The following is a 26,900-nucleotide window of genomic DNA, read 5'->3' as shown; positions in this document are numbered from 1 at the left end:
GTTAATTTGATCATATATTTAACACAATGTATCCAAAACATTGGGCTTCCCAGATGGTGTAGTGGTAAAGAATCTACCTGCCAATGCAGGAGATGCCGGTTGGATCCCTGGGCCAGGAAGATCCCCTGGAGTAGAAAAGGGAATGGCAATCTATCCCAATATTCTTGCCTGGAAAATTCCATAGACGGAGGAGTCTGGCAGGCTGCAGTCCATGGGGTCACAGAGTCAGACGCAACTAAGCACGCACATACACCCAAAACATTATTTCAAGCATGTAAGCAGTGGTCAAAAATTGAGATATATATTTTGTCATAATCCAATGTATACATTATTTTACACGTATGAAAGTGAAAGTGAAAAGTGAAAGTGAAGTCGCTCAGTCGTGTCTGACACTTTGCAACCCCAGGAACTGTAGCCCACCAGGCTCCTCCATCCACAGAATTTTCTAGGCAAGGGTACTGGAGTGGGTTGCCATTATAGCACCTCTCAATTGGGACTGGCCACATTTCAAGATGCTCAGGTGGCTGGTGGCTAGCGTGTTGCAGTTCTAGAACCTTCATCCACTTCTTGGCATACACTCTCTCACTCGGTATGGCTCATCATCTCATTTCCATGTGTCATGTCTCCCCAGCAAGATTCAAAGCCTCCTGGGTCAGAATCCTCACTTTTTCATCCCTGTATCTCCTGTGGTTCCTTAAAGCTGTGTGCCACACTCACGAGGCCCTGCAAGCATGTTTGTTGATGGGAGTGAGCGCTGGGAATTGATTTTTGTGGTTTAGTTATGGCTGTAAATGGTGTATTATAGATTGCCTCTATAGATGCACCCTGCTGCAATATTAGCAGAAACAAGCAGCCTGGTTGTCAGCACAGACGGGGGCCTGGGGCAGATGGGGCTCGCTGACTCAGGCAGGGGAAATCCTGCCAGACCACATACCATTTTTCTGTCTTCAGGGCCTGTCGTTGCTACTGTGTGCTCCTCCCTACAACCCCATCTCCCTTAGATCTCAGAGCCCTTGTCAGGGAACATTACACAAAGGATGTGTCTCCAGCATCCTCCCAGCAGGCTGGGAGCTCCTCTGGGCAGGAAACGAGTTTTATTCAGATGGACAAGAGCCTGACCTGCAACAGATGCCACAGAACATGCTTGTCGAGTGAATAAATGAATGGATGGCTGGAGCCAGCCAAACCTCTCATTCACATACTCTTGTACCCAGAAAAATCTTTGAGTGCTTACTATGTGTCAGTAGATACTAAGGATTCAGCCTGAACAAAGTGGATGTGGGCTGTGCCCTCCTGGAGGTCGCATTCTGCAGGTAGGGGGGTTGGATATGGACCCATGGAGTCCCCGGAATACAGGACAGCCTCCCCCAGGTCAAGGGTTATCCTTTAGACCCTGGGCCACAGTAGGCTACCCCCTGAAGCCCGGGTGCTGTGAGGCCCTTACTATTTCAGATTGCATTGATGATGTCATAATGGGCCCTGTGGGATGGACCGAGGACCCTGCAGGTCGCAGCAGAGGAGCCAAAGCAGGAGAAGGAGCTGGTGGTGCCCATTCGACCTCCAACAGACCTAGCTTCAGCTCCAGAGGAGGCAGCAGGTGACCATGGCACTCAGCCTCTCTGCCACGTCCATTCCCAACAACTGGCTCCCAGGCTACCCTGAGGTAACCAGGCCTGTGTCCTAAGGCTGTCTTGGTGGGAGCACCCCAGCCAGTCCAGAGCGCCAAGCTGTGAGCCATGCACTGCCTGGGGGATAAAAAGATGACCAGGACTTCAGGCAGGGACCCTCAAGTTGCTGACACACTAGACCTTGAGCAAGTGGCTTCCCAGAACATAATCACTGTCCTCTTGGCTAACTTGGGCATAGCGGTGAGCTAAGTGGTGATGAAAATAACTCCAGTCCAGTGGTTAGGACTCGGCGCTTTCACTGCTGAGGGTGTGGGTTCAATCCCTGGTTGGGAAACTAAGGTCCCAAAAGCCTCATAGCATGGCCAAAAAAAAAAAAAATGGAAATAACTCCATACAGCCCCATCTCGTTCCCTGGCTTCTCCCGTGTCATCCCTGAGCATTGCACTGTGCTCAAGGGCTGCCCTTGACACTCTTGGTTTGGAGAATCTAGTGTTTCTCAGAATGTCTAAAGATAGAATTATTTGCAGCATGGTTAAAAACGCACATCACTGGGCCTTCGTGTAAATCTTTCAAAGCAGAATTTTCAAGGGTAGGGCTCATGAATCTGCATTTTAAAAAACACTCAGTAATTCTTACCTTAAGCACTGTCCTAGGGTGGAAATACCTACCAGAGTCCCCGAGTCCCATGTCTGACTGACCAGGGTTGGCTAGTTTCTCTGTCCAGAGATGGGTATCGGCTTTTGATATTGTATTACTGATGAAAAGCCATGATTTAGAGGCTACTGGCGGCCAGCCGTCACTTGGAAGGAATCAGTGGCCACCGAGAACAGAATTCTCTATCTTTTCGACTCATCTATAAAATGCTTACCTGAGCAGACACTGTTTAAAGGCCATTAAAATACCAGACACAGAATAAGCCAGTCTCTGGGACTTTATAGACATATTTACTCAAACCCAAGTGCTTGCAAAGAGTAAATAATAGGGAAGCAAAATGAGCAGCACCCCTAGAAATACGAACTGAAAGTAAACAGCCCTGTTCACTAAAATAAACAGGACAAATCCTGCAAGGATTAAATGACCTCCAGTAAGAGAGGCTCAGAGCCAGCAATGCTCACTCCATCTTGGCTCCCGGAAGAAGGGGAGCTAAGGGCCTGTCCCCACCACCTGGGGGCATCAGCTGGGGCAGCAGGGGGCAGGGAGGGACATTAGGAGGTCAGGGTCAGGTCTCCAAGGGCAGACAGTAGTTTTGGGGGTGTGAGTGCTTCCCAGAACTCCCTGGCAGCCTGCCACAGGGCCTGAAACCTCCAAGATTAAAGGCCTCTGGTAAAATGCACATTTTCTGGAGGTATAGCACCTCAAGTCACTACTATTTGTGATTTATTCATTAATTTCCCAAATGTTTGTTTAGCACTTACTGTGTTTCAGGCCCTGTGCCAGTCACTAAAGATATCAAGGTGAGTAAGGCATAAACCTGCTCTCAAGTTGCTCACAGTTTAGTATGAGAGATAAGACTGAGGAAATAATAATAGCTAACTTTTTCTTGGGCTGCCTAGTTGGTGCTAGTGTTAAAGAACCTGCCTGACAATGCAGGAGACGTAAGAGACGTGGGTTTGATCCCCAGGTTGGGAAGATTCCCAGAAGAGGGCATGGCAACCCACTCCAGTGTTCTTGCCTGGAGAATCCCATGGACAGAGGAGCCTGGTGGGCTACAGTCCATAGGGTCACAAAGAGTCGGACACAACTGAAGTGACTTAGCATGCATGCAACATGCTTAAAAAGCAACATGCTTTTCTTAATCTTTTTTTAATTGAAGTATAAATTTACAATTCTGTGTTAATTTCAGGTGTATAGCAAAATGATTCAGTTATATATATATATATATTCCTTTTCAGATTCTTCTCCATGATAGGTTATTACAAGATATTGAATATAGTTCCCTGTGCTATACACTAGGTCCTTATTGTTCACCTACTTTCCATATAGCAGGGTGTAAGCATAGCTAACATTTATTGATCATTTATTATTTGACCAGGCTTAATGATAAGCACCTCACACACATTATGTCATTTAATCCTCCTAACGTTATCTTATTACTCTTACTTTTCCTCATTTTGCTTCCCTTGTGGTCCAGCTGGTAAAGAATCTGGCTGCAATGGAGGACACCTGGGTTCGATCCCTGGGTGAGAAGATGCCCTGGAGAAGGGAAGGGCTACCCACTCCAGTATTCTGGCCTGGAGAATTCCAGGGACTGTACAGTCCATGGGGTCACAAAGAGTCAGACACGACCAAGCAACTTTCACTTTCACTTTCCCCCATTTTACAGATGAGGGAATTGAGGTTCAGCATCTGTTGATGTTGGTATGATGGTAAATGTTTAACAGCTTGCTTTCTGGAGGAAAACAAAGCCCTGGTTTGTAGGATGTGCTAGTCACCGTAGTGTGGATTCTCCCAGGCCAGTCTCAAGCCACCAGCCTGCTGTCACTGAATGTGGAGTTGGAAGGGGTGGGAGCGTGAGCTGCCTCCAGCATAGCACTGCAATGGCCAATCGACAGAGGAGCCAGAACTTGAACCTAGGGGTGTTTGATCCTGAGCCCTCGCACATAACCACTCTGTTACACTGTCAGTAACTAAACAAGGTCACTGACATTTGAGAGGGAAACACCTCAAGACTGGTGTGAAGTTCTGGTTTTACAGTGCCCTGTAAAACTCCCAAGGTTAATAAGCAGCACTTCCCTGTATCTCTTTGTTTTAATCACCAACAGAAACAGTTGTTTTTCTTTGGAGGGTCATGGAAAAAAAAAAACTTTTTATCTTGAAACAATTACACATCTGCAGAAATAGAGAGGCCCCATGTACTCTTCATCAGATATCCCCCAGTGGTTCCCTGTTACACGACTACAATACAATACCACAACCGGGCCGATGATGTTGGGGAAGTGTGTGTGTATAGTTCTATGTCATGTTATCCAAGATTACCAGATATTACAAATACAGGACACTCAGTTAAAAATTTGTTTTTGGTGTAAGTGTGAAAGTGCAAGTGTTACTTGCTTGATTGTGTCCAACTCTTTGTGACCCTATGGACTGTAGCCCACCAGGCTCCTCTGTCCATGGAATTTTCCGGGCAAGAATACTGGAGTGGGTTGCCATGCCCCCCTCCAGGGATCTTCCCAACCCAGGGATGAACCCAGCTCTCCTGAATTGCAGGCAGATTCTTTACCGTCTGAGCCACCAGGGAATCCCATGCACTCTTTGGGACACACTTAGATTAAGAAGTTATCCTTTGTTTATCTGGAATTCAAACTTCACTGGGTGTCCTGTATTTCAACAGGTATCTCTCAAACTTTATCACATGTGTAATCATGCAACCACTATCATAATCAAGGTGTGGAACCATTCCACCACCATCAAGTTATTCCCTGTGGTGCTCTTTGAGAGTCACGCCCATCCCTTTCTCCGCCTTCCTTGGCCCTTGGCAACCACTCCTCTGTTCTCCAAGTCTATAATTTTGTCATTTTCTTAGCTTAGCGTAATGCCTGTGAGATCCATCCAAGTTGCTGTGGTTAGCGGTAGTTTGTTCCTTTTTATTGCTGGGGATTATTCTATGAGGACCATTTCTTGTTATTACTTTTTGGCTGCACTGGGTCTTAGTTGTGGGCTGTGGGTGCTTCACTGGGGTGCGCAGGCTTACTCTAGCCGTGGCCCAAGGACTTCTCCTTGTGGTGGGATGAGAGGCACTTCTCACAAATAACAGAAATTTTATTCCTCAACAGTCCTGTGGTTAAGGGGCTTTCCAGGTGGCGCAGTTAGTAAAGAATCCACTAGCCATTGCAGGAGACGCAAAAGACAAGGGTTTGATCCCTGGGTCAGGAAGATTCCCTGGAGAAGGGAATGGCTACCCACTCCAGTATCTTTGCCTGGGAAATCCCATGGACAGAGGAGCCTGGCGGGCTATAGTTCATGCGGTCGCAAAAGTGTTGGACACAACTGAGCGACTAAATAACAACAATAATTAGAAGACTGTGGAATATTTTCTCACATGGCTATATAATACTTTTGCCAGTCATTTGTAGTTGGACACTTAAGTTGTTTCAGTTCACTATTCTGAATGACACTACACTGAAAAAGCAGTTTACATCTGAATCTGTGTACCTGCATTTCAATCCTGAAGATAAATGTTAAGGTTTGAGTTGCTGTATCAAAGGATAGAGTCCCTGATGGCTTAGACAGTAAAGAATCTGCCCAAAATGCAGGAGGCCTGGGTTAGATCCCTGGGTCAGGATGATCCCCTGGAGAAGGGCATGGCAACCCACACTAGGATTCTTGCCTAGAGAATTCCATGGACAGAGGAGCCTGGCAGGCTACAGCCCATGGGGTTGAAGAGAATCAGACACGACTGAGCATGCACACAGTTGTCAATATCCAGTGGTTAAGACTCCACACTTTCACTCCTGGCGCCCGGGTTCAATCCTTGGTCAGGGAACTAAGATCCCACAAGCCACATAGTGCAGAGAAAAAATAAAATAAAATTAATTCACCTAATAAATATTCATTATTCATCTACTATGTGCCAGGTACAGACATGAGGCATGGGGAGCTGGCTGAGTCAGTCAGGGTTTTCGCCAGGCAAGTAAGCAAACCTAGAGTGAGCCAAGGACTGGAGGCGTGTGCAAGGGAGTGATTACAATGATGGAGCAGATGAGTTGTACCGAGTTGGAGGTGAGTGAAGAGGAGGGGAGTGAGGAATAGGGAAGAGGTAGGATCAATAGTTTTTAGCTCATGTGCGGGTAAGGAATTAACAGAGTTGAGTACATTTTTCTGAAGCTTTTCCTGTCTCATTCCCAATTTATTTTTTGTTTAAAATATCAATATCAAAAGACAATTTCCATATCAGAGGGTAATACAGCTTTGGGGGGGGCATTTTTTAATTTTTAAAAATATGTATTTATGTATTACCCTGTGCCAGGTGTTAGCTGCAGCGTGTGGAATCTTCAGTCTTTGTTGTGGCATGCAGGATCTTTAGTTGGGACCTGGGAACTCTTAATTGTGACATGTGAAATCTAGTTCCTTGATAAGGGGTCGAATCCAAGCCCTCTGCATTGAGTGCAGCGTCTTGGCCACTGGATCACCAGGGAAGCCTCACGTGGGGCTTTTTTTTTTAACTGAAAGCTGTAGGGTTAAACCCTAACCAACAAATGCTACCAACTCAATCACGGTGCAGAAACGACAAACATTTAGTCACAGAAAGCACTCAAAGATTATTTTGCCACCTGTTACTTCTTAGTTTCAGTTTTAGTTTTTTTTAAAAAAACTTTTTCGTATTTACTTTTTAAAAGCTTTACTATGTACACACATAGAAAAAAATTCAAAAACTGCAGAAGGATTTATAGGAATCCTTTTCATAGGATAAAGGAAGTTTCCCTCTACCCTCAACTCTCCCTATCACTTTTCTCCTTCCTAGAGTCAGTTACCATTTTTTGTGTGTTTCCTGACATGTCTTAAACATGTAGGAATATGTAGTCGGATATTTATACACATGAATGACAGCACACCATAACTGCCATTCTGCACCACTTGTTTTTTCACTTAATAATATATCTTGGAAGTTGTACCTGTACAGGCACTCATTCTTTTTAACTAAATAAAATGCTTTTTCAAACCTCCCTCCTGCAGCCTTGGTTGAAAATTATAATCTTGCCTGAGCAACTCTCCTCCAGGCACTCTGGGATTTGTAGATCTTACACAGCTGAGTCTTGCTCGGAAAACAGGACTTGAGCAGAAAACACGTGTTGGAAACTTAAGTGGCCATCCAACAACGACGTAAGAGAACAAATTGTGCCGTGTTATGCAAGACCCAGAAGTGAATTATTTACTTAGTTAAACAACCGAGATATCTACCAGCTATGAGGTACCCAGGACTGTCTTAGCATCAGGAAATCAAGGTCTTCTGATTTAGCTTCTCACTGTACCCATTTTAGCAGACAGGGCAGGACACACACACACACACACACACACACACACACACACACACACTCACACTCACTCTAAATGCCTTCTCCCTACAGCATTGCTTTGGTCTTCTCTATCCCAAATGTATTATGTGACAAATTACTACGTAGGAACCATCTCTCATAAACTGATCAGAAAGGACACACATATCAAATCAACTCACACTGAAATGTGTAACAGATTGCTGTGTTAACACAGGCATTTGCACTTAAATAGTTGTTCAACCAAAAAGATAAATAATAAATGGTAGCATTGTAAACACCAGATAAGGACTGGTGGGGAAGATTTTCTTGAGGAGGCTGAAGGCAAGACTGATTCTCAGAGACATTTTTTGGATAGATGAGGTCCCTTCTTGACTCTCACTTCACACCCAATGCCATTTCCTTATCCAGAGATGGCCACTCTCCTTCCAAACACATTGCCATGAATTTACATACATATTTATATAAAATCTAGAAATTTAGCTCATTGTGTGAGTTTTACCAAAATACTCTTGTCCTATAAACATTATTCTGGAAATTGCTCTTTTCCTCCCTCAACAGTATATTTGGTACTTTTTCCTATCATAATACATCAAGATTGACCTCACATCATTTCTTAGTGCCACAAGGAAATCTGAAACATTTTGTCTCAAACTTTTATGTGAATACAAATCATCTAGGGATCTCCTTAACATGCAGCTCTGATTTGGTAGATCTGAGGTAAGCCCTGAGATTCTGAATTTCTGAAAAATTCCCAGGTCAACCAATCACACCTTGCAGAACAGAGGTGTAGAGTATGGGCGAAGTGGTGTGTTAGAGTCAGCTTGGACCAGCTCATAAGAACTGACCGTCAAATTTCTAGGAATTTTGTGATCCTATTGTTAAACACAGCAATCCTTAAAAATGAAATTATATAAACTTAACAACCAAAGAAATTATATTGAAATAGAGGTTATAAATACTCAAAAATCATCACTTTCTTAATTATTTTACTACAAATCTATGTTCCTGAGGTTATTTGTGTCTATTTGCATCCGTTTGGTAGAAATCTACACAATGGTTTGCTTTTCCAAATTCCTTCTCAATTCCACTTTCAGTTCATGTTGGCAGTCTAGAATTAGCCATAGGGAGTGTTTATACCACAGAATTGGGTAGAAAGACATACATGACCCCAGGCTTTCTCCTGCATTTGATATTACCAATCTTTTTCATTTTTGCTAATCTGACAAATCAAAAATGCTATCTCACTTTTAACATGCATTTCCCTGGCTACTTGAGATTGGGTCACACAGATGCTCATTCCTAGTAATTTAACAGTTTCTCTTGTTCTGGTAAATAGGACCTTTTTATGATTATATTTTCTGTTTGATTATTGTACAGGAAAGCCGATGATTTTTCAAATCAGGCCACCCCTTCTTCCAGTTCTAACAGCTCGTCAGTTTATTGTCTTGGTAATTACGAAAGTGAAAGTGGAAGTTGCTCAGTCCTGTCCAACTTTTGCAACCCCATACAGTCCATGGAATTCTCCAGGCCAGAACACTGGAGTGGGTAGCCATTCCCTTCTCCAGGGGATCTTCCCAACCCAGGGATCAAAGCAAGATCCTCCTGTATTGCAGACGGATTCTTTACAAGCTGAGTCACAAGGGAAGCCCTTGGTAAAAAAAATATAACCCACAAATAGGGACAGATTATGCTTTTACATATAAAATCGTTTTCTGGCACTGGCTCTGACTTCGGATCCACATTGGTTACCAGTGATAACAGCTCATCAGCTTCTGATTTGAACAGGGATACTTCTGTATTTCCCCACAATGTCTGCTCTAGATTTCTGGAAAACAGCCTTTATCCTTTCTCTTCTCGTTTCTTGAGAGGATTTTGGTTTTGTTTTTTGTTTGGTTTTTTGGTGGTTCTTTTTTTTTTTCCGGCTGTGCTTGAACCTGCACTCTTGGCAGTGAAAGTGTGGAGTCCTAACCACTGGACCGCTAGGGAATTCCCTGGTTTTGTTTTTATTAAGACTGGATGTTCAATTTTGCAAACATTTACTTTCACTTTTACTTTTTAAGTTTTGCATTTTATTGATATTTGAATTGCTCACATTAACGTGTATTTTTTTAAAAACATGATACATTTTACTTATTTGAATTGTTTTTATTTATTTTTTATTCAAGTACAATTGATTTGCAATTGCTGTGAACAAGTACTCTTCTTTGTGATCAGAACATTAAAGAGTTCTGAGCTAAGTCTCCCTCCCTTACCCTGTTTGCATCCCTGTTTTTGCTCTTGTCACTGTCCTTGAATGTGTTCCTCCACCAGTAGCCAGCCTCTGGCTCCTCAGAGAGCAAGAATGTTCTCTTCATGTCCCACTCAGCGGTGAATTTTTATACATAATGGCATTCCAGGGAACAATGAGGGAACGCCATGAATTTAACCCATCACCTAGTGTGTATATTCCTGAATGTGCTTAGTCGCTCTGTTGGGTCCTACTCTTTGCAACCCCATGGACTGTAGCCCGCCAGGCTCCTCTGCCCATGGGGATTCTCCAGGCAAGAATACTGGAGTGGGTTGCCATGCCCTGCTCCAGGGGAATCTTCCCAACCCAGGAATTGAACCACAGTCTCCTGCATTGCAGGTGGATTCTTTAACAGCTGAGCTACCAGGGAAGCTCATATTCCTGAATACGACATTGCAATATCTATTCCTTTGAATTGAGGGCCGCAGGATCTTTCCAACTACTCCTCACTCCCTTGACATTCCTGCTACTGCTACTGCTAAGTCACATCAGTTGTGTCTGACTCTGTGCGACCCCATAGATGGCAGCCCACCAGGCTCCCGTCCCTGGGATTCTCCAGGCAAGAATACTGGAGTGGGTTGCCATTGATATTCCTACTCCAGTACATAAACAGCAGATTGCTCCATCAACCTGAAATCCCTGGAATGTTTTTAACACCCCTGGTAATTGGCCCCTATGTTGAACCTAGGGACCATCAAGAGTCCTGATCAGAGTCAATGGCTAGGCAAGGACCTGGGTTTTTTTTTTTTTTTTTTTTTTTTAATGTTAACTATACTCCAGTAAAAATTGGAGTATAGTTTACAATGTTGTGTTACTTTCTGCTGTACAGCAAGTGAATGTTATACATATACATATATACACTCCTTTTTAAGATTCTTTTCCCATATAGATCATTACAGAGTACTGAGTAGAGTTCCCTGTGCTATACAGTAGGTGCTTATTATCTATTTTATATACAGTAGTGTTTATATTGGAGAAGGCAATGGCACCCCACTCCAGTACTCTTGCCTGGAAAATCCCATGGACGGAGGAGCCTGGTAGGCTACAGTCCATGGGGTTGCTAAGAGTTGGACACGACTGAGCGACTTCACTTTCACTTTTCACTTTCATGCATTGGAGGAGGAAATGGCAACCCACTCCAGTGTTCTTGCCTGGAGAATCCCAGGGACAGAGGAGCCTGGTGGGCTTCCATCTATGGGGTCGAACAGAGTTGGACACGACTGATTCGACTTAGCAGTAACAGCAGCAGCAGTGTTTATACGTCAATCCCAATCTCTGATCTTATCCCTCCCCTCCTTCCTCCTTGGGAACCATAAGTTTGTTTTCTACATTTGTGACCATAGTTCTGTTTTGTAAATAAGTTGATTTGTAGCATATTTTTAGATTCCACATATAAGTGATGTCATATATTTGCCTTTCTTTGCCTTACCTCACTAAGTATGACAATCTCTGGGTCCATCCTTCTCATTGCAAATGGCATTGTATTATTGGGTTTTTTTATGACTGGGTAATATTCCATTGTATATATGTACCACATCTTCTTTATCCATCGATGCACATTTAGGTAGCATCCATGTCCCAGCTATTGGAAATAGGGCTGCAGTGAACATTGGGATGCATGCATCTTTTCTCTCTCTCTCTTTTTTTAAAATACTGATTTGGCTGTGCCGGGTCTTAGTTGTGGCATGTGGAATCTTTTTGTTGCTGAGTAGTGGCGCAGGCTTAGTTGTCTGCAACATGTGGGATCTTAGTTTCCGACCACGGATCAAAACCACATCGGCTGCACTGGAAGGCAGAGTCTGGTTAACCACGGAAGCACCAGGGAAGTCCCATGTATCTTTTGAAATATGACTTTCTCCAGATATATGGCCAGGAGTGGGATTGCTGGGCATATACCGTATGTTAGCTCTACTTTTAGTTTTCTAAGGAACCTCCATACTGTTCTCCCTAGTGGATAGACCAATTTACATTCCCACCAACAGTGTAAGGGGATTCCCTTTTCTCCACACCCTCTGCAGCATTGATTGTAGATTTTAAAGTGATGGCCATTATAACCAAATGTGTTCCTGGGTTTTAAAAATTGCTACTTAACACTCTTGACATAGGAATATTGGAATTGCCTACAAGAATATATGGAGTTTGTCTTTTTCTGTCCTTTTTTTTTCCCTTCACAGCTGCTTTCGAGATCTAGTTCACTGACCAGGGACGGTAAAGATATAAAGTTGAAAGGGCAATGAAGATTAAACTACCTAGCGCATTAAGCTTTATTATAAAGCTAAAACTTATCGTCAGCCCTCCATAAACATTAACCATGTTGCTTTTATTACCACCAGAGTGCCTGTGGGGAGAGAGAGCACTTTGTACAACACCCAGGTGACCAGGTGAGCTGGCGGAGGCGTTTTCTCCTGGACTCCCTAACTTGGGGGTTGGGGGTTAAAGAATCGGGCCGGCCGTTCCAGGCTGTCCTAGCACCTCCGGGTCGGCAGAGGGCGTCCGCCACCCCCGTAGAAGGGGCGGAGGGCGGGGCGGGGCGAGCCTCAGGGCCGGGGCGGGGCTATAGCGGCGGGAGTCGGAGCGGGCTGTGCGCAGGGGCCGGGCACTCGGACGCAGGCCCACAAGTAAGGCCATGCAGGTAGGTGGCCTCTGTTCGTCCCCGACGAACTTCGATCCTAGACCCGCCCAGGTGCCCGCCCGGGTCCAAGCTCAGCAGCGCGCTTGCTGACGTGGGGGGCTCCCCTCGACCCTAAACGAAACCGAAAGTCTGATCCCAAGTGACTTTACCTTCCCGGGTTGTTCAGGGGTGAGACCCAGGTGGGGTGTTCCCTAGGGGACAGGGCTTTGGTTCTGGGGTGGGGTCACGCACGTGGTGTACGGGCCCGCTCAGAGTTAGGGGCCTCTGATTGCGAGCTCAGAGTTTGGGAACTGACCGGGATTTCCAGCTAGTCGGTCACGTGGGGATGGACTTGGTGGGGCCGGACTGAAACTCGGATTAGGGGGCGGGCCGTCTGGGACCGGCTGGGCCCGGAGCGCAGCGGGAGGGTTGTGATACTTTCCGGTGGGTTGGAGCCCGGCCTTCTGCGTCTCTTGGTGTGGGGAAAGGGGCGGAAGCCGAGGTCTGAGCCTGCGAGCCCTCACTCGGTGGGGATTGGCTGGAGAGGTTCCCGAAGCCGAGATGGGTCAGGGGTCTTAGACCTCGTAAGCGTATGAGCGCCCCCCCCGACCCCCGTCCCCTAGGTGGCCATGAGCGGCAGGGCCCGCAAAGAGGCGGTTCAGGCCGCGGCCCGGGAACTGCTCAAGTTCGTCAACCGGAGCCCCTCTCCTTTCCACGGTGAGTGACCAGGGCAGGGGGCGGGTAGGGAGCCGGTGTGCCTCCTCCCGGCTTCGATCAACCGTGAGAGGGTTCTTTCCCTACAGCGGTGGCCGAGTGCCGCAGTCGCCTCCTCCAGGCCGGCTTCCATGAACTCAAGGAGACCGAGAGCTGGGATATCAAGCCGGAGAGCAAGGTACTGGGGATGGGGTGGGGGCGGAGAGGTAGGAACCTGGGCTGGGGCTCTAAGTCCTGTGCTCTGGCTAATCCAGCTCGAAACCCCCACCCCAGTACTTCCTGACCAGGAACTCCTCCACCATCATCGCATTTGCTGTGGGGGGCCAGTACGTTCCCGGCAATGGTTTCAGCCTCATTGGGGCCCACACGGACAGTCCCTGCCTCCGGGTAAGGAAGAGGGGCTTCCCGGGAGAAGGGAGGCATCAGGGGGTGTGCAGAGAAGACTTGTCAGCTCCTTCCTCCACTCTTGGGGCCCTTCTGTGTCACACTACCCGTCCTCTCGGCGCCAAATCATGCCGCCTGGCCTTTTCTGAATACTTGTTCCCGGCTGTCCCACTCAGGTGAAACGGCGCTCTCGCCGCAGCCAGGTGGGCTTCCAGCAGGTTGGTGTGGAGACCTATGGTGGTGGGATCTGGAGCACCTGGTTTGACCGTGACCTGACCTTGGCTGGACGTGTCATTGTCAAGGTGGGGACTGGGGTTGGATCTGGGAGGCCCTGAGCTTCAGCTGCCTGAAGAATGACTGTCACCCCCCTTCAGGGAACCTGCAGAGAGCCCCCCAGGGAAGGGGGGAAGGGGCAGCCTGGGTCAGAGGACCACCTTGGTTAGTCTGGGTGAAGTAGGGGATTTAACCAGCTGCGGACGCAGGGCCCCCCAGCCTGGGCTGACCCTGCCTGTTTGGCCACAGTGCCCTACCTCAGGCCGGCTGGAGCAGCGGCTGGTGCACGTGGACAGGCCCATTCTTCGCATCCCGCACCTGGCCATCCACCTGCAGAGAAATGTCAATGAGAATTTTGGGCCCAACATGGAGATGCACTTGTGAGACAGGGTGAAGGTGGTGGTGGCCTGGAGCTGGGGAGGGTGTGGCGTGGGTGATGGTGGGGGGTGCCTGCTGGGATCTCAGAGACCACTCCCTAACAGTGGCCATGGTCAAGTTCTACCCCAGGGACCCAGCAGATGTCCAGGGCCCTGAGAGCTCTGCTTTGCTGAGAGGGAGCTGGGAATTGAGGGACCAGGGCAATTCCCCATCAGGGGATGCCTGAGCGCAGGGTCCTGATGCAGGGTGTCCCACCTGCTGTGTCCTCCAGCACTCCCCCCACGTCCCCCTCACATGTCTTCCCGCAGGGTCCCCATTCTTGCCACATCCATCCAGGAGGAGCTGGAGAAGGGGACTCCTGAGCCAGGCCCCCTCAATGCTACAGTAAGAGCCACCTGCTCGTGGGGAGGGGCGCAGGGGGGAAGAGACTGGTTCCGGAGAAGGGGAGAGAGTGGGGAGTGAGCCCTCCTCTCAGCACCCCCTGCCCTGCAGGATGAGCGGCACCACTCGGTCCTCACGTCCCTTCTCTGCGCCCATCTGGGGCTGAGCCCCGAGGACATCTTGGAGATGGAACTGTGTCTCGCCGACACTCAGCCAGCGGTGAGGAACTCATGGGTGGGGACCCTGGGATTCCAGCCGGCGCGAGCATGTCTCCCCCTGAAGCGCTCATCACCTCTGCCAGTCCTTCGATTATACTCATCCCTGTTTTCCCTCATAGCTCAGTTGATAAAGAATCTGCCTGCAATGCAGGAGACCCCAGTTCGATTCCTGGGTCCAAGCACTGGAGAAGGGATCAGCTACCCACTCCAGTATTCTTGGGCTTCCCTGTGGCTCAGCTGGTAAAGAATCTGCCTGTAAGGCAGGAGACCTGGGTTTGATCCCTAGGTTGGGAAGATCCCCAGGAGAAGGGAATGGCTACCCACTTCAGTATTCTGGCTTGGAGAATTCCATGGACTGTATAGTCCATGGGGTTGCAAAGAGTCAACACAACTGAGCGGCTTTCACTTTCACTTCACTGTTTTCCCAGTAGAGACCACCCCGCTCTGCTTTCATGCAGTGATTCTCGAAAATAGCAGGTTTCCCACGCCAGGTCTGCCTACTCGGGCTGTTTGGGTGGGGGCATAAGCTTTCCACAACTTCCAGAGGAGTTTCTGCTACTGGGGTTCCTGTCCACTTTGACCTGTGCTGGCTCCAAACCTCTGAGGACGGGAGGCCTGGACGGGCACCGCCCCCCCTTCCTGGAGCCTGTCCTTGTATCTCTCCCAGTTGCTGACCGTAGGAGATGGCCATGTCTTTGGATGCTCGCCCATGTTTGACATGTGCTCAGCTTCTATTTCTCGCCTAGTCTCCTCTGTTTAGTTCCTTGGCGTTCTCCTTTTCTTGTTTGGTCTCTCCCTTGTCCTGTCCCGTAGGAACTGGTCAGGAGCCGCAGGCCTGCACCCTCCTGTCCCTCAGCTCCAGCCTGGCCCTTCTCCATCCTCCTCTCAGCTCAGCAAAAAGGGCTGAGTGCTCTAGGCCAGAGGGTGGGAGAGGTTGGGCAAGGAACCAAGGAGATGTATTCAAACGCAGCTCCTAGGGAGCAGGGAGAAGAGGCTGAGTCCTGGGGAGGGGATGAAGATCAGGATGACCGTCCTGTCTTTCTAGGTCCTGGGTGGTGCCTACGAGGAGTTCATTTTTGCCCCTCGGCTGGACAACCTGCACAGCTGCTTCTGTGCCCTGCAGGTGAGGAGCGGGGCACTCCCAGGAGCACTGCGCGGGAGGACCGCCTTGAGTCCTATGGGTCATGAGAAGACCCCTGATGCGGGTGGACCATGGGGAGAGGCCTAAATGCCTCAGCCTCAGTGTCGCTCCTCTGGGCCCCATCTTTGCACTGGCTGGGCTGGAGGGATGAGGTCGACAGGAGGGTTGTTCAGGGCCTCACAGAGACTTGTCCTGCTTCCAAGTTAAGCTCTGCTTTAAAGGAAAGACCCTAGCATCCTGTATAGCAGTATCTTCCCCTCCCTTTAGCCTTCCCCCCCAAGCCCTGGCTTAAGCCCACCCAGCCGCCTTTGAGCCTTGGCATCTCATTGGGTGGCTGCATTGATATTCCCCACCTTCTTTCTACCCTGGTCACTTCCTCCTCCTCCTCACCTATCACCCCTGCTCTTCCCTCTGTCCTTTCCGTTCTCCCCTTTGCACCCCGTCCTGTTCTCAGAGACAGGCTTTGGGCTGTAACTGAGACCAGAGCCAGACCTGGGATTCATAGCCACTTGCGCTGCCAGCCAGCCAGTCGCATCACCTCAACGGAGTCACAGTCACCTCTTTGGCCCTTAGTGTCCTTGCCGAGACCAACTAGTTTACATGACCTGTCTGGTCCTTTTGACTTGCTAGGGTTCTCAGCCCTTCCTCTCCATCTTACACACCCTCCTGCCTTTTGTGTGGGAAGGCATGTGAGGGAGGAGAGGGAGCTTTTCCCCCATCTCGTCGAAAAGGCCCCCCGCATGTCTTCCCACCCAGCAGCACCCTGAGAGATGCAGCCCGGTGACCGCTGGAGCCCGCTTCACTCAGGCCTTGATGGTGGGAGGCGAGCAAGTGAGCCTCCCAGGTGTTGGTGGGCTGAGTTATGGAAGGAGGAGTGGGGAGGACGATGCTTTTGCCTGCTCTCCCAACAGGCCTTGATCGATTCCTGCTCAGCCCCTGCCTCTCTGGCCGCGGATCCCCACGTGCGCATGATCGCCCTCTACGACAATGAAGAGGTGCTTGGGGAGCTCTGGGGAGGGTCTTCTCCGGGGAGTCTTGTGCAGCCAGTGGTATCCAGCAGCTGCCACGGGCCAGGGCTCTTCTGGAGGCTCCAGGGATGAGCCAGACACTGCCTGTGCTTGCTCAGCTCTCGGTGTGCCCTCTGGCTCAGCTTGTACCTGCTCCTAGTGTGACGACAACTCCCATGTCTCTGGGTGCCACGTGGTGAGTTCCTGGAGGACAGGGACTCTGCCCTTTCGCACTAGCAGCCCCAGGGCCTGGCGCAGGCTGGGTCCTCACCCTGCCTGGGTTGGGGTGCTTGGGTTAGGGTGCCAGCTGAGACGCCTACACAGCTACACAGCTTCCTGTAACCGCACACGTCAGGGTTAGCAGCTCCTGTCACATGCACGAAAGAAGATTGACCAGGGAGTTGGGGCACCTGGGCTTGAACCCCAGATGGTCAGGGGATAAGGAAGGCAGCCAGGAATGGAAGTGGATTGGACAATTCTCTTTCTCCCCTGGACATGGCCAAGCATTAGACGGTGGCCCCAGCTCACCATCAGCTTTTTGGTGGTATAGGGTTGGGGAAGTGGCTGATAACAGTCCGCATTCCCACCCACTGATTAAGTGGGGGTTCTGAGCCAGTTTGGGCAGTGGGCCCCTCTTCCTGGCCTCCAGCTCCAGACCCCCAGACCAGACCCCCAGAGCCGGGCCTCTGTTGTCACCAGGTGGGGTCAGAGAGTGCACAGGGCGCACAGTCACTGCTGACGGAGCTGGTGCTGCGGCGGATCTCGGCTTCGCCCCAGCACCTGACGGCCTTCGAGGAAGCCATCCCCAAGTCCTACATGATCAGCGCAGACATGGCCCATGCCGTGCACCCCAACTACCTGTGAGTCTCCTGCACTGGGCATACAGGCCTCACATAGCTGGAGACTGGAGCGCGGCCTGCCTTCAGGCTCAGCCCTGGGCTTGGGGCTCCGCCTCTCCCCTTCCCCTTCCTCCTCATTCTGCCAGGAGGTTCCGTGGGGATTTCCTTTTGACTGTTCTGTAGCCTGACTTGGTCAAAGTCACGTCATGCCTAACCCATCCAAAGAGGCTCTGTCTACAGACTTACTTCTGTACACACACCCCCGCCCCCAGTTGCAAGAGGCTGCCTGGAGCCCTGTGTTTAGCTTGACTCTGAGGTCCTGCAGACTGGGTGGGAAAGAATGCCGTATTAGCAATGTCTGCCGTGAGCGAGTGGTGCATGTTGACAGCTGCTGTTGGCCATCCCTGGCCCTTCTCGGTCTCTTACAGGGACAAGCATGAGGAGAACCACAGGCCCTTATTCCACAAGGTGAGGCGCTCCTGCTTCTCCTCTGGTGTCTGGAGGCCTGACTGTTTCCAGGCCCCGTCCTATTCCTCTGGACCTGTCAGGCATCTCTGCCTCCCTCTCAACTCCTGGTTTCCCTCTCCCCAGGGCCCTGTGATCAAGGTGAACAGCAAGCAACGCTATGCCTCAAATGCGGTTTCAGAGGCCCTGATCCGAGAGGTGGCCAGCAGTGTCGGGGTGCCCCTGCAGGTGAGGATGGACCCTGCCTGGGAAGGTGGGGTGGGGGGCACAGGCAGATGGTCCCCCAGTAAGGAGGGCCTGGTAGACAGTCTTTAGTGGAGGAGGGTCCTAGTTGAGTGAGGAGCAGTGGGGTTGGATATACCCCCACCAGAGCCAGGAACTGTTCCCAGAGCCAGGAACAGTTCTGGTTCTGACGGGATGCTAGTCCTGTGACCCTGGACTCGTCTCCTGATTTCCCTTGATTTTGTTTCCACTCCTGGAAAATGGGGTTGAAGGTGCAGTGTCCTCGTGGCAAATGGAGAGTTAGTCCTACCGCTTTCCCACCCAGCACCTCCAGCTCCCCTGTGTCTCTCTTACACGCCCTGGGGGCTTCCATAAGAGAAGTTCAGGGCCAGGAAACCTGGAACTCATTGTCACTCTTGCTTTGGCAACGGCCCATCTAGTCAGAGAGAGAGGGAGGGAGGGAAAAATATGCAATGATTAAGATCTATGTTAGGATAATATATGTTTCAAGGGCTGGAGCCCAGGTGGTCCGGTGATAGACATAGCAGGGAGGTCCTAATAAGTTAGGACTAGACATCCTGAACTCCAGCCTAGGGCTCGCTCTGCCCATATAGCTTCCCCCACCTCACACTGTAGAACTGAGTTGTTCCATTCTCAGTAAGGCCTCTCTGAGGAGGTGACATTTGAGCTGAGACCTAAGCATTGAGAATGAGGCTGCTATGAGTAAATAGCATCCCTGCCTGAGGATGAGAATTAGTCACTCAGTCGTGTCTGAGTCTTTGTGACCCCATGGACTACAGCCCGCCAGGCTCCGCTGTCCATGGAATTCTCTAGGCAAGAATACTGGAGTGGCTTGCCATTTCCTTCTCCAGGGGATCTTTCTGACCCAGGGATTGAACCCGAGTCTCCTGCATTGCAGGCAAATTCTTTACTGTCTGAGCCACCAGGGAAGCCCCAAGGCAAAAGCCCCCAGTGGGCAGGAGTGATCTTGGTCCATTAGGAGCAGCCAGAGCTGAGAGCATGAGGGGGAGGAGCCAGTCTTGCTGGGCCTCCTAGGCAGGAAGGGTGTTTGGATCTTTTGCTAAGGCAGTAGGAGGACATTGGGGGATTTCTCTTCAACAGCTTACAGCAGAAGCAGGGCATGTGTACTTTAGAAAATATAAATGGAAATGAGAAAATAAAACATTAATCCCAAGAGATTTGTACGTACTCTTCCAGATTTTTTTCTATGTATATACTTAACACACGTTTTGTTAAAAAAAAAATGAAATCATCTTGGATATATCTTCTGTTTCCTCTTTTCACTCAGTGTTCTCCATCTTTCTACTTCAGAAAATTTTAGTTTCTGTAAATTTATGTCTCATTTCATACACAGATCATTTTCAGTTATCCCCAAAGCATTCTTTACAGTCTGTCCCACTTAGGTTTCCAGTCCAGGATCGTGTGTTATATCTGGCTGTTTATCTAGCATAGCTACCCCACCTACTTTTGTTGTTGTTCTTCTTTTTTTAAATAACATTGACTTATTGAAGAAACCAGGCTCATCATCCCATGTGATGTCTCCTTCCTTTTTGGATTTTCCTGGTTGCTTCCTCATGGTGTCATTGAGTTTAAGCCTCTAGCCCGTGTATTTCCTGCAATCTAGAATTCATATCTAAAGGCTTGATGGATTCAGGTTAAACCTTTTTGGCCAGAAGACATCGTGAGAGGTGTGTCCTCCACGTTGTCTCACCCACATACTATCTGGGTGATTCACCCGTAGTGATAATAAGGTTGATCACCACACTGGGAGGGTTGCCCTCAGTCCCTCCGCTGCGTGGAGGTATTTCTCCTTTGACCGGACAGTAACCTGTACAAGTGATGAGCTTCCCATCAATCAGACAAGTGCTGAGTTTTAACACTAATTGATAATCCTTGCCTAAGTCCATAATTTCATCAGTGTTTACTGAAGAAATGCCCCCGTCCATTTTTTTTATTCCTTTTGCATTTATTAGCTATCATTCTTCTGTGAAGTAGAACTTTCTCCCATCCAGTAGGGCCATTTGATTATTGTGAAGTATGGTTGCTCCTGGAAAGTTAGGACAAATACTTACTGTTCCCTTTAATAACCAGTTTTCAAGGTGAAGTGTTTTCATGGCTGCCTCCCTTTTTGATGGTCTTGTAAAATGAGAATCATAGATTTCCGCTGGTTCAGGTGGATCTGGTCCACATAGTCATGTCATTTCACGCTCAAATTGTCGTGACTTTGACCAGCGGGAGTCCTTTCCACATAACTCCTGTGTTCTCTGTCATGACTCTGGGTAGTTGTCTTGCTTTTTGGCCCAAGAGGAAATTTCAGGCTCATCTTGCTCATTTCTCTCCCCAGACTTGGTGGCCTTTGATGGATATTGATGTCAGAGGCTTGTCTAGCATCATGAGTGTTCTTTGTTATTGTGGGGGCGGGGGGAGGAATGCTTTGGGGTCATTTCTAAGGACATAGGAAAAATGTACATATTTTAAAAATCGTGAGTTAATACTGCGATTTTCATTTTTAAAAAAAGAACAGTTACTACTTGGTTTTGTAATTTTCTTTTATGTGGAAAATCTTGATGTCTATCATCGTTATTATGATGGTATGTTTACCATCACATATTTACTTTTGTTTACCAGAATACAAATCAAGTAGTTTAAAACTTCCCATAGCTATATTTTTAAAACCACTAAGATTCAGATCAGATCAGATCAGATCAGTCGCTCAGTCGTGTCCGACTCTTTGCGACCCCATGAATCGCAGCACGCCAGGCCTCCCAGTCCATCACCAACTCCCGGAGTTCACTCAGACTCACGTCCATCGAGTCAGTGATGCCATCCAGCCATCTCATCCTCTGTCCTCCCCTTCTCCTCCTGCCCCCAATCCCTCCCAGCATCACAGTCTTTTCCAATGAGTCAACTCTTTGCATGAGGTGGCCAAAGTACTGGAGTTTCAGCTTTAGCATCATTCCTTCCAAAGAAATCCCAGGGCTGATCTCCTTCAGAATGGACTGGTTGGATCTCCTTGCAGTCCAAGGGACTCTCAAGAGTCTTCTCCAACACCACAGTTCAAAGGCATCAATTCTTCAGTGCTCAGCCTTCTTCACAGTCCAACTCTCACATCCATACATGACCACAGGAAAAACCATAGCCTTGACTAGACGAACCTTTATTGGCAAAGTAATGTCTCTGCTTTTGAATATGCTATCTAGGTTGGTTATAACTTTCCTTCCAAGGAGTAAGTATCTTTTAATTTCATGGCTGCAGTCACCATCTGCAGTGATTTTGGAGACAAAATAAAGTCTGACACTGTTTCCACTGTTTCCCCATCTAGTTCCCATGAAGTGATGGGACCGGATGCCATGATCTTCGTTTTCTGAATGTTGAGCTTTAAGCCAACTTTTTCACTCTCCACTTTCACTTTCATCAAGAGGCTTTTTAGTTCCTCTTCACTTTCTGCCATAAGGGTGGTGTCATCTGCATATCTGAGGTTATTGATATTTCTCCCTGCAATCTTGATTCCAGCTTGTGTTTCTTCCAGTCCAGCGTTTCTCATGATGTACTCTGCATATAAGTTAAATAAACAGGGTGACAATATACAGCCTTAACGAATTCCTTTTCCTATTTGGAACCAGTCTGTTGTTCCATGTCCAGTTCTAACTGTTGCTTCCTGACCTGCATACAAATTTCTCAGGAGGCAGATCAGGTGGTCTGGTATTCCCATCTCTTTCAGAATTTTCCACAGTTTATTGTGATCCACACAGTCAAAGGCTTTAGCATAGTCAATAAAGCAGAAATAGATGCTTTTCTGGAACTCTCGTGCTTTTTCCATGATCCAGCGGATGTTGGCAATTTGATCTCTGGTTCCTCTGCCTTTTCTAAAACCAGCTTGAACATCAGGAAGTTCACGGTTCACATATTGCTGAAGCCTGGCTTGGAGAATTTTGAGCATTACTTTACTAGTGTGTGAGATGAGTGCAATTGTGCAGTCGTTTGAGCATTCTTTGGCATTGCCTTTCTTTGGGATTGGAATGAAAACTGACCTTTTTCAGTCCTGTGGCCACTGCTGAGTTTTCCAAATTTGCTAGCATGTTGAGTGCAGCACTTTCACAGCATCATCTTTCAGGATTTGGAATAGCTCAACTGGAATTCTATCACCTCCACTAGATTTGTTCGTAGTGGGCTTTCTAAGGCCCACTTGACTTCACGTTCCAGGATGTCTGGCTCTAGGTCAGTGATCACACCATCGTGATTATCTGGGTCGTGAAGATCTTTTTTGTACAGTTCTTCTCTGTATTCTTGCCACCTCTTCTTAATATCTTCTGCTTCTGTTAGGTCCATACTATTTCTGTCCTTTATCAAGCTCATCTTTGCATGAAATGTTCCTTTGGTATCTCTGATTTTCTTGAAGAGATCCCTAGTCTTTCCCATTCTGTTGTTTTCCTCTATTTCTTTGCATTGATCGCTGAAGAAGGCTTTCTTATCTCTTCTTGCTATTCTTTGGAACTCTGCATTCAGATGTTTATATCTTTCCTTTTCTCCTTTGCTTTTCGCTTCTCTTCTTTTCACAGCTATTTGTAAGGCCTCCCCGGACAACCATTTTGCTTTTTTGCATTTCTTTTCCAAGGGGGTGGTCTTGATCCCTGTCTCCTGTACAATGTCACGAACCTCATTCCATAGTTCATCAGGCACTCTATCTATCAAATCTAGGCCCTTAAATCTATTTCTCGCTTCCACTGCATAATCATAAGGGATTTGATTTAGGTCATACCTGAATGGTCTAGTGGTTTTCCCTACTTTCTTCAATTTCAGTCTGAATTTGGCAATAAGGAGTTCATGGTCTGAGCCACAGTCAGCTCCTGGTCTTGTTTTTGCTGACTGTATAGAGCTTCTCCATCTTTGGCTGCAAAGCATATAATCAATCTGATTTCGGTGTTGACCATCTGGTGATGTCCATGTATAGAGTCTCCTCTTGTGTTGTTGGAAGAGGGTGTTTGTTATGACCAGTGCATTTTCTTGGCAAAACTCTATCAGTCTTTGCCCTGCTTCATTCCATATTCCAAGGCCAAATTTGCCTGTTACTCCAGGTGTTTCTTGCATTCCAGTCCCCTATAATGAAAAGGACATCTTTTTTGGGTGTTAGTTCTAAAAGGTCTTCTAGGTCTTCATAGAACCATTCAACTTCAGCTTCTTCAGCGTTACTGGTTGGGGCATAGACTTGGATTACTGTGATATTGAATGGTTTGCCTTGGAAATGAACAGAGATCATTTTGTCGTTTTTGAGATTGCATCCAAGTACTGCATTTCAGACTCTTTTGTTGACCGTGATGGCCACTCCATTTCTTCTGAGGGATTCCTGCCTGCAGTAGTAGATATAATGGTCATCTGAGTTAAATTCACCCATTCCAGTACATTTCAGTTCACTGATTCCTAGAATGTCGACATTCACTCTTGCCATCTCTTGTTTGACCACTTCCAATTTGCCTTACATTCCAGGTTCCTATGCAATATTGCTCTTTACAGCATCGGACCTTGCTTCTATCACCAGTCACATCCACAGCTGGGTATTCTTTTTGCTTTGGCTCCATCCCTTCATTCTTTCTGGAGTTATTTCTCCACTGATCTCCAGTAGCATATTGGGCACCTACTGACCTGGGGAGTTTCTCTTTCAGTATCCTATCATTTTGCCTTTTCATACTGTTCATGGCGTTCTCAAGGCAAGAATATGAAGTGGTTTGCCATTCCCTTCTCCAGTGGACCACATTCTGTCAGATCTCTCCGTAAGATTACTGAGTGACTTTTCTTTATGTGTGGGTGGGGTGGGGGTGCATGTTACGAAGCAAGGGGACATAGAGGGTACATATATATTTCCAGTCCCCCTGCCCGCTGCGTGGGGAATGGATTGTGTGAAAGGCAGTACGAGGTAGTTAGAACTGCGCTGGTGGTAATGCAGATGGAGAGAATGGGACCGATTCAGAATATCCTGTCCTTCGGGCCTGGCTTAGTGTCAGCCTTGGGACTTTACACCGGTCACGTCCACTCTTTGGGGAGGTCGGAGTGGACGTTGTACCAGACTCCTTTCAGCCCCTCAGTTCTAAGGTGACTTCCTCCTGGGTCTTAAGAAACAGGTGTTACATGTTGCTCGTGAACGGCCCTTCCTCTCCACAGGATCTCATGGTCCGGAATGACTCGCCCTGCGGCACCACCATCGGACCTATCTTGGCCTCTCGGCTAGGTCTGCGGGTGCTGGATTTAGGCAGCCCCCAGCTGGCCATGCATTCCATCCGGGAGACAGCCTGCACCACAGGAGTACTCCAGACCATCACTCTCTTTAAGGTGACTCTGAACCCTCTCCCCCGTCACTGTGGAAGCCAGGCTCCCTCCCCATCTGGTACCTGGATCAGTCCTGGGGCACCATCACCAAGTGAGCGGCCCGTGCACGGGGCTGGTTGTCTTAGTGCTACCGTGTAGGCAAAGTAGGGTCCCCCTTCTTCTCAAAGCTCAGGGGCCCTCATCAGCCCCCAGAGGATAATGAAAAGTTGGAGAGGAGATTGGGGATGAGAAGACTGACAGCAGTCAACTGTGGGCGAAGCAACTATGCCTTCCTCTCTTGCTGGGCCGTGTTGGTAGACAGTGAGCAGTGGGGCACCCCCCATCTGGTCTCCACTAACCGCAAATCCCATGTTGCCTTCTCTTTTAGGGCTTCTTTGAGCTGTTCCCTTCTCTGAGCCGTAGCCTCCTGGTAGACTGAGACCTCTGGAGAAACTTCTCTCACACGTGAGAGGGGAAGTTCTCAGCTGAGCTGAAGCTGGATTATTAAAGTGGATTTTTCACTCAAGCTCATTCCGTTGCACTTATTTGGAGGTTGGCGGGGTGGGGGGTTCAGGCCTGGCTTAAACCTCTGAGTGCAGAACAGGCGGGGAAGTTAGGGTACAGGTAGAGGAGGCCGCAGATCCTGGGAGAGCTCATGGAGACTGGATTTCAAGTCTGTTTTTCTTTTTTCTTAAGCTCATGCCTAAGTGAAGAGGTGGGTGAGTTCACAGTGGGAAGGTCACGTCTTTTCCCATCCCCAGTCCTTCCATTCCCAGAATAGTTTGGGAGCCCAGCCTGGCCCTCAGGTCTGAGTGCTCAGCGTTAGATGCCCCCAGAGCCTCCCTGGGCGGCTCAGGCTGTTCCCCTTTGCACCCATCCCTTTCCCACCCCTCCCAGGCACTGCCAGGAGAGGGACAGAGTCTGGGCTTCAGCTTTGCCCTTCATCATCCTTCACTTAGCAGCTGCTGCTGTTACTTGATTGTTAACATATGACCAAGAAACAATTATCACTGAAAAAAATCAAAATAGGAAAAGTCCACAAGTCTACTTGTAAACTCTTCTATCAAAATAATTGTGCTAAGTGGTGTCTTTCCAACTTTTTGGTTACCAATGCAAAAATTAATTTGTATATAAATACAACCATTTAGGTTTTAAAAAACAGTAAGATGCATAAAATAATAATGATGCCTGTAGGATTTAAAATACATATGATTAAACTGTATAACCACAATAGCATAAAACTATGGAGAGAGAAATGTGTTAAAGTGTGCTTAAGTGTGTTTAAACTTAAGTATCTTGCTATGTTCAGGAGGAGAGGGAAGGAATCAGTTCAATACTATCCTTTGAAGTCAAGGATTTATATTGTAGTTTTTAGGAAAGACACTAAAATAGAGTTTGAGTCAATAGCTTCTATTAGGGGTTGGATTGTCCCCTGAAAGATGCTGAAATCCTAAGCCCCCAGGATCTATCGATGCAATGTTATTTGGGAAAAGGGTCCTGCTGATGATCAAGTTAAGATGAGGTCATTATAGGGATCCCTCATCCAACAGGACTGTGTCCTTATAAAAAGGGGAAATTTGGACACACAGAGATGCATAGAGTGAAAGAGATGAGGAGACCGCAAGAGTGCCATGTGAAAGTGGAGGAGCAGAGTGTTGCAGGTACAAGCCAAGGCATGTCAGAGATGACCAGCAAACCACAGGAAACTAGGAAGAGGCAAGGAAGGATTCCCCTACAGGTTTCAGAGGGAGCATGGCCCTGCCAACACCTGGATTTCAGACTCCCAAGCCTCCAGACTGTAAGAGACCAAATTTCCATTGTGTTAAGCCAGCCAGTTCATGGTACTTTATTACAGCAGCCTGAGGAAACAAATGCGACTTCAAACTAATTGAGTGAGGAAAATGGGATAATAAAAAATAATCGGTCTATTCTGCAACTTCGCTTCAGATGGTTCAGCAAAACCATATTATGTATATGTGTGTGTGCTATCGAATAGTAAAATAGGTTGGCTCTAAGTTAAAAAGCATTGACTCTAAGT

General features: G+C 48.0%; 1 protein-coding gene across 5 annotated transcripts; it reads left to right on the top strand.

The window, feature by feature from the left end:
• Window positions 1-1,510: 1,510 nt before the first annotated feature.
• On the top strand, window positions 1,511-25,388 carry DNPEP (aspartyl aminopeptidase). Of its 5 annotated transcripts, none has more exons than XM_024999844.2 (16): window positions 1,511-1,597; window positions 12,242-12,289; window positions 13,143-13,236; window positions 13,323-13,411; window positions 13,507-13,620; window positions 13,794-13,919; window positions 14,140-14,270; window positions 14,577-14,652; window positions 14,761-14,868; window positions 15,913-15,990; window positions 16,920-17,003; window positions 17,715-17,875; window positions 18,283-18,322; window positions 18,446-18,547; window positions 24,719-24,886; window positions 25,251-25,388. In XM_024999844.2, the coding sequence occupies exons 3-16, from the start codon at window positions 13,149-13,151 to the stop codon at window positions 25,299-25,301; spliced, it is 1,416 nt and encodes a 471-aa protein (XP_024855612.1). In that variant the 5' UTR covers window positions 1,511-1,597; window positions 12,242-12,289; window positions 13,143-13,148; the 3' UTR covers window positions 25,302-25,388.
• Window positions 25,389-26,900: the final 1,512 nt, after the last annotated feature.

The sequence above is a fragment of the Bos taurus genome, chromosome 2 (assembly GCF_002263795.3).
Source record: "Bos taurus isolate L1 Dominette 01449 registration number 42190680 breed Hereford chromosome 2, ARS-UCD2.0, whole genome shotgun sequence".
Classification (NCBI taxonomy): Eukaryota; Metazoa; Chordata; class Mammalia; order Artiodactyla; family Bovidae; genus Bos; species Bos taurus.
The sequence above is the reverse complement of the archived record's forward strand: the minus strand, read 5'-3'. Positions and strand labels throughout refer to the sequence as shown.

Bases quoted from the DNA above. Each gene is read 5' to 3' on its own strand.
- DNPEP (XM_024999837.2), top strand. From the start codon at position 1,604: ATGGCACTCAGCCTCTCTGCCACGTCCATTCCCAACAACTGGCTCCCA. The intron at 1,664-12,241 runs GTAACCAGGCCT...TATTACCACCAG, and splicing joins GGCTCCCAGGCTACCCTGAG to AGTGCCTGTGGGGAGAGAGA. The intron at 17,876-18,282 runs GTGAGTCTCCTG...GGTCTCTTACAG, and splicing joins GCCGTGCACCCCAACTACCT to GGACAAGCATGAGGAGAACC.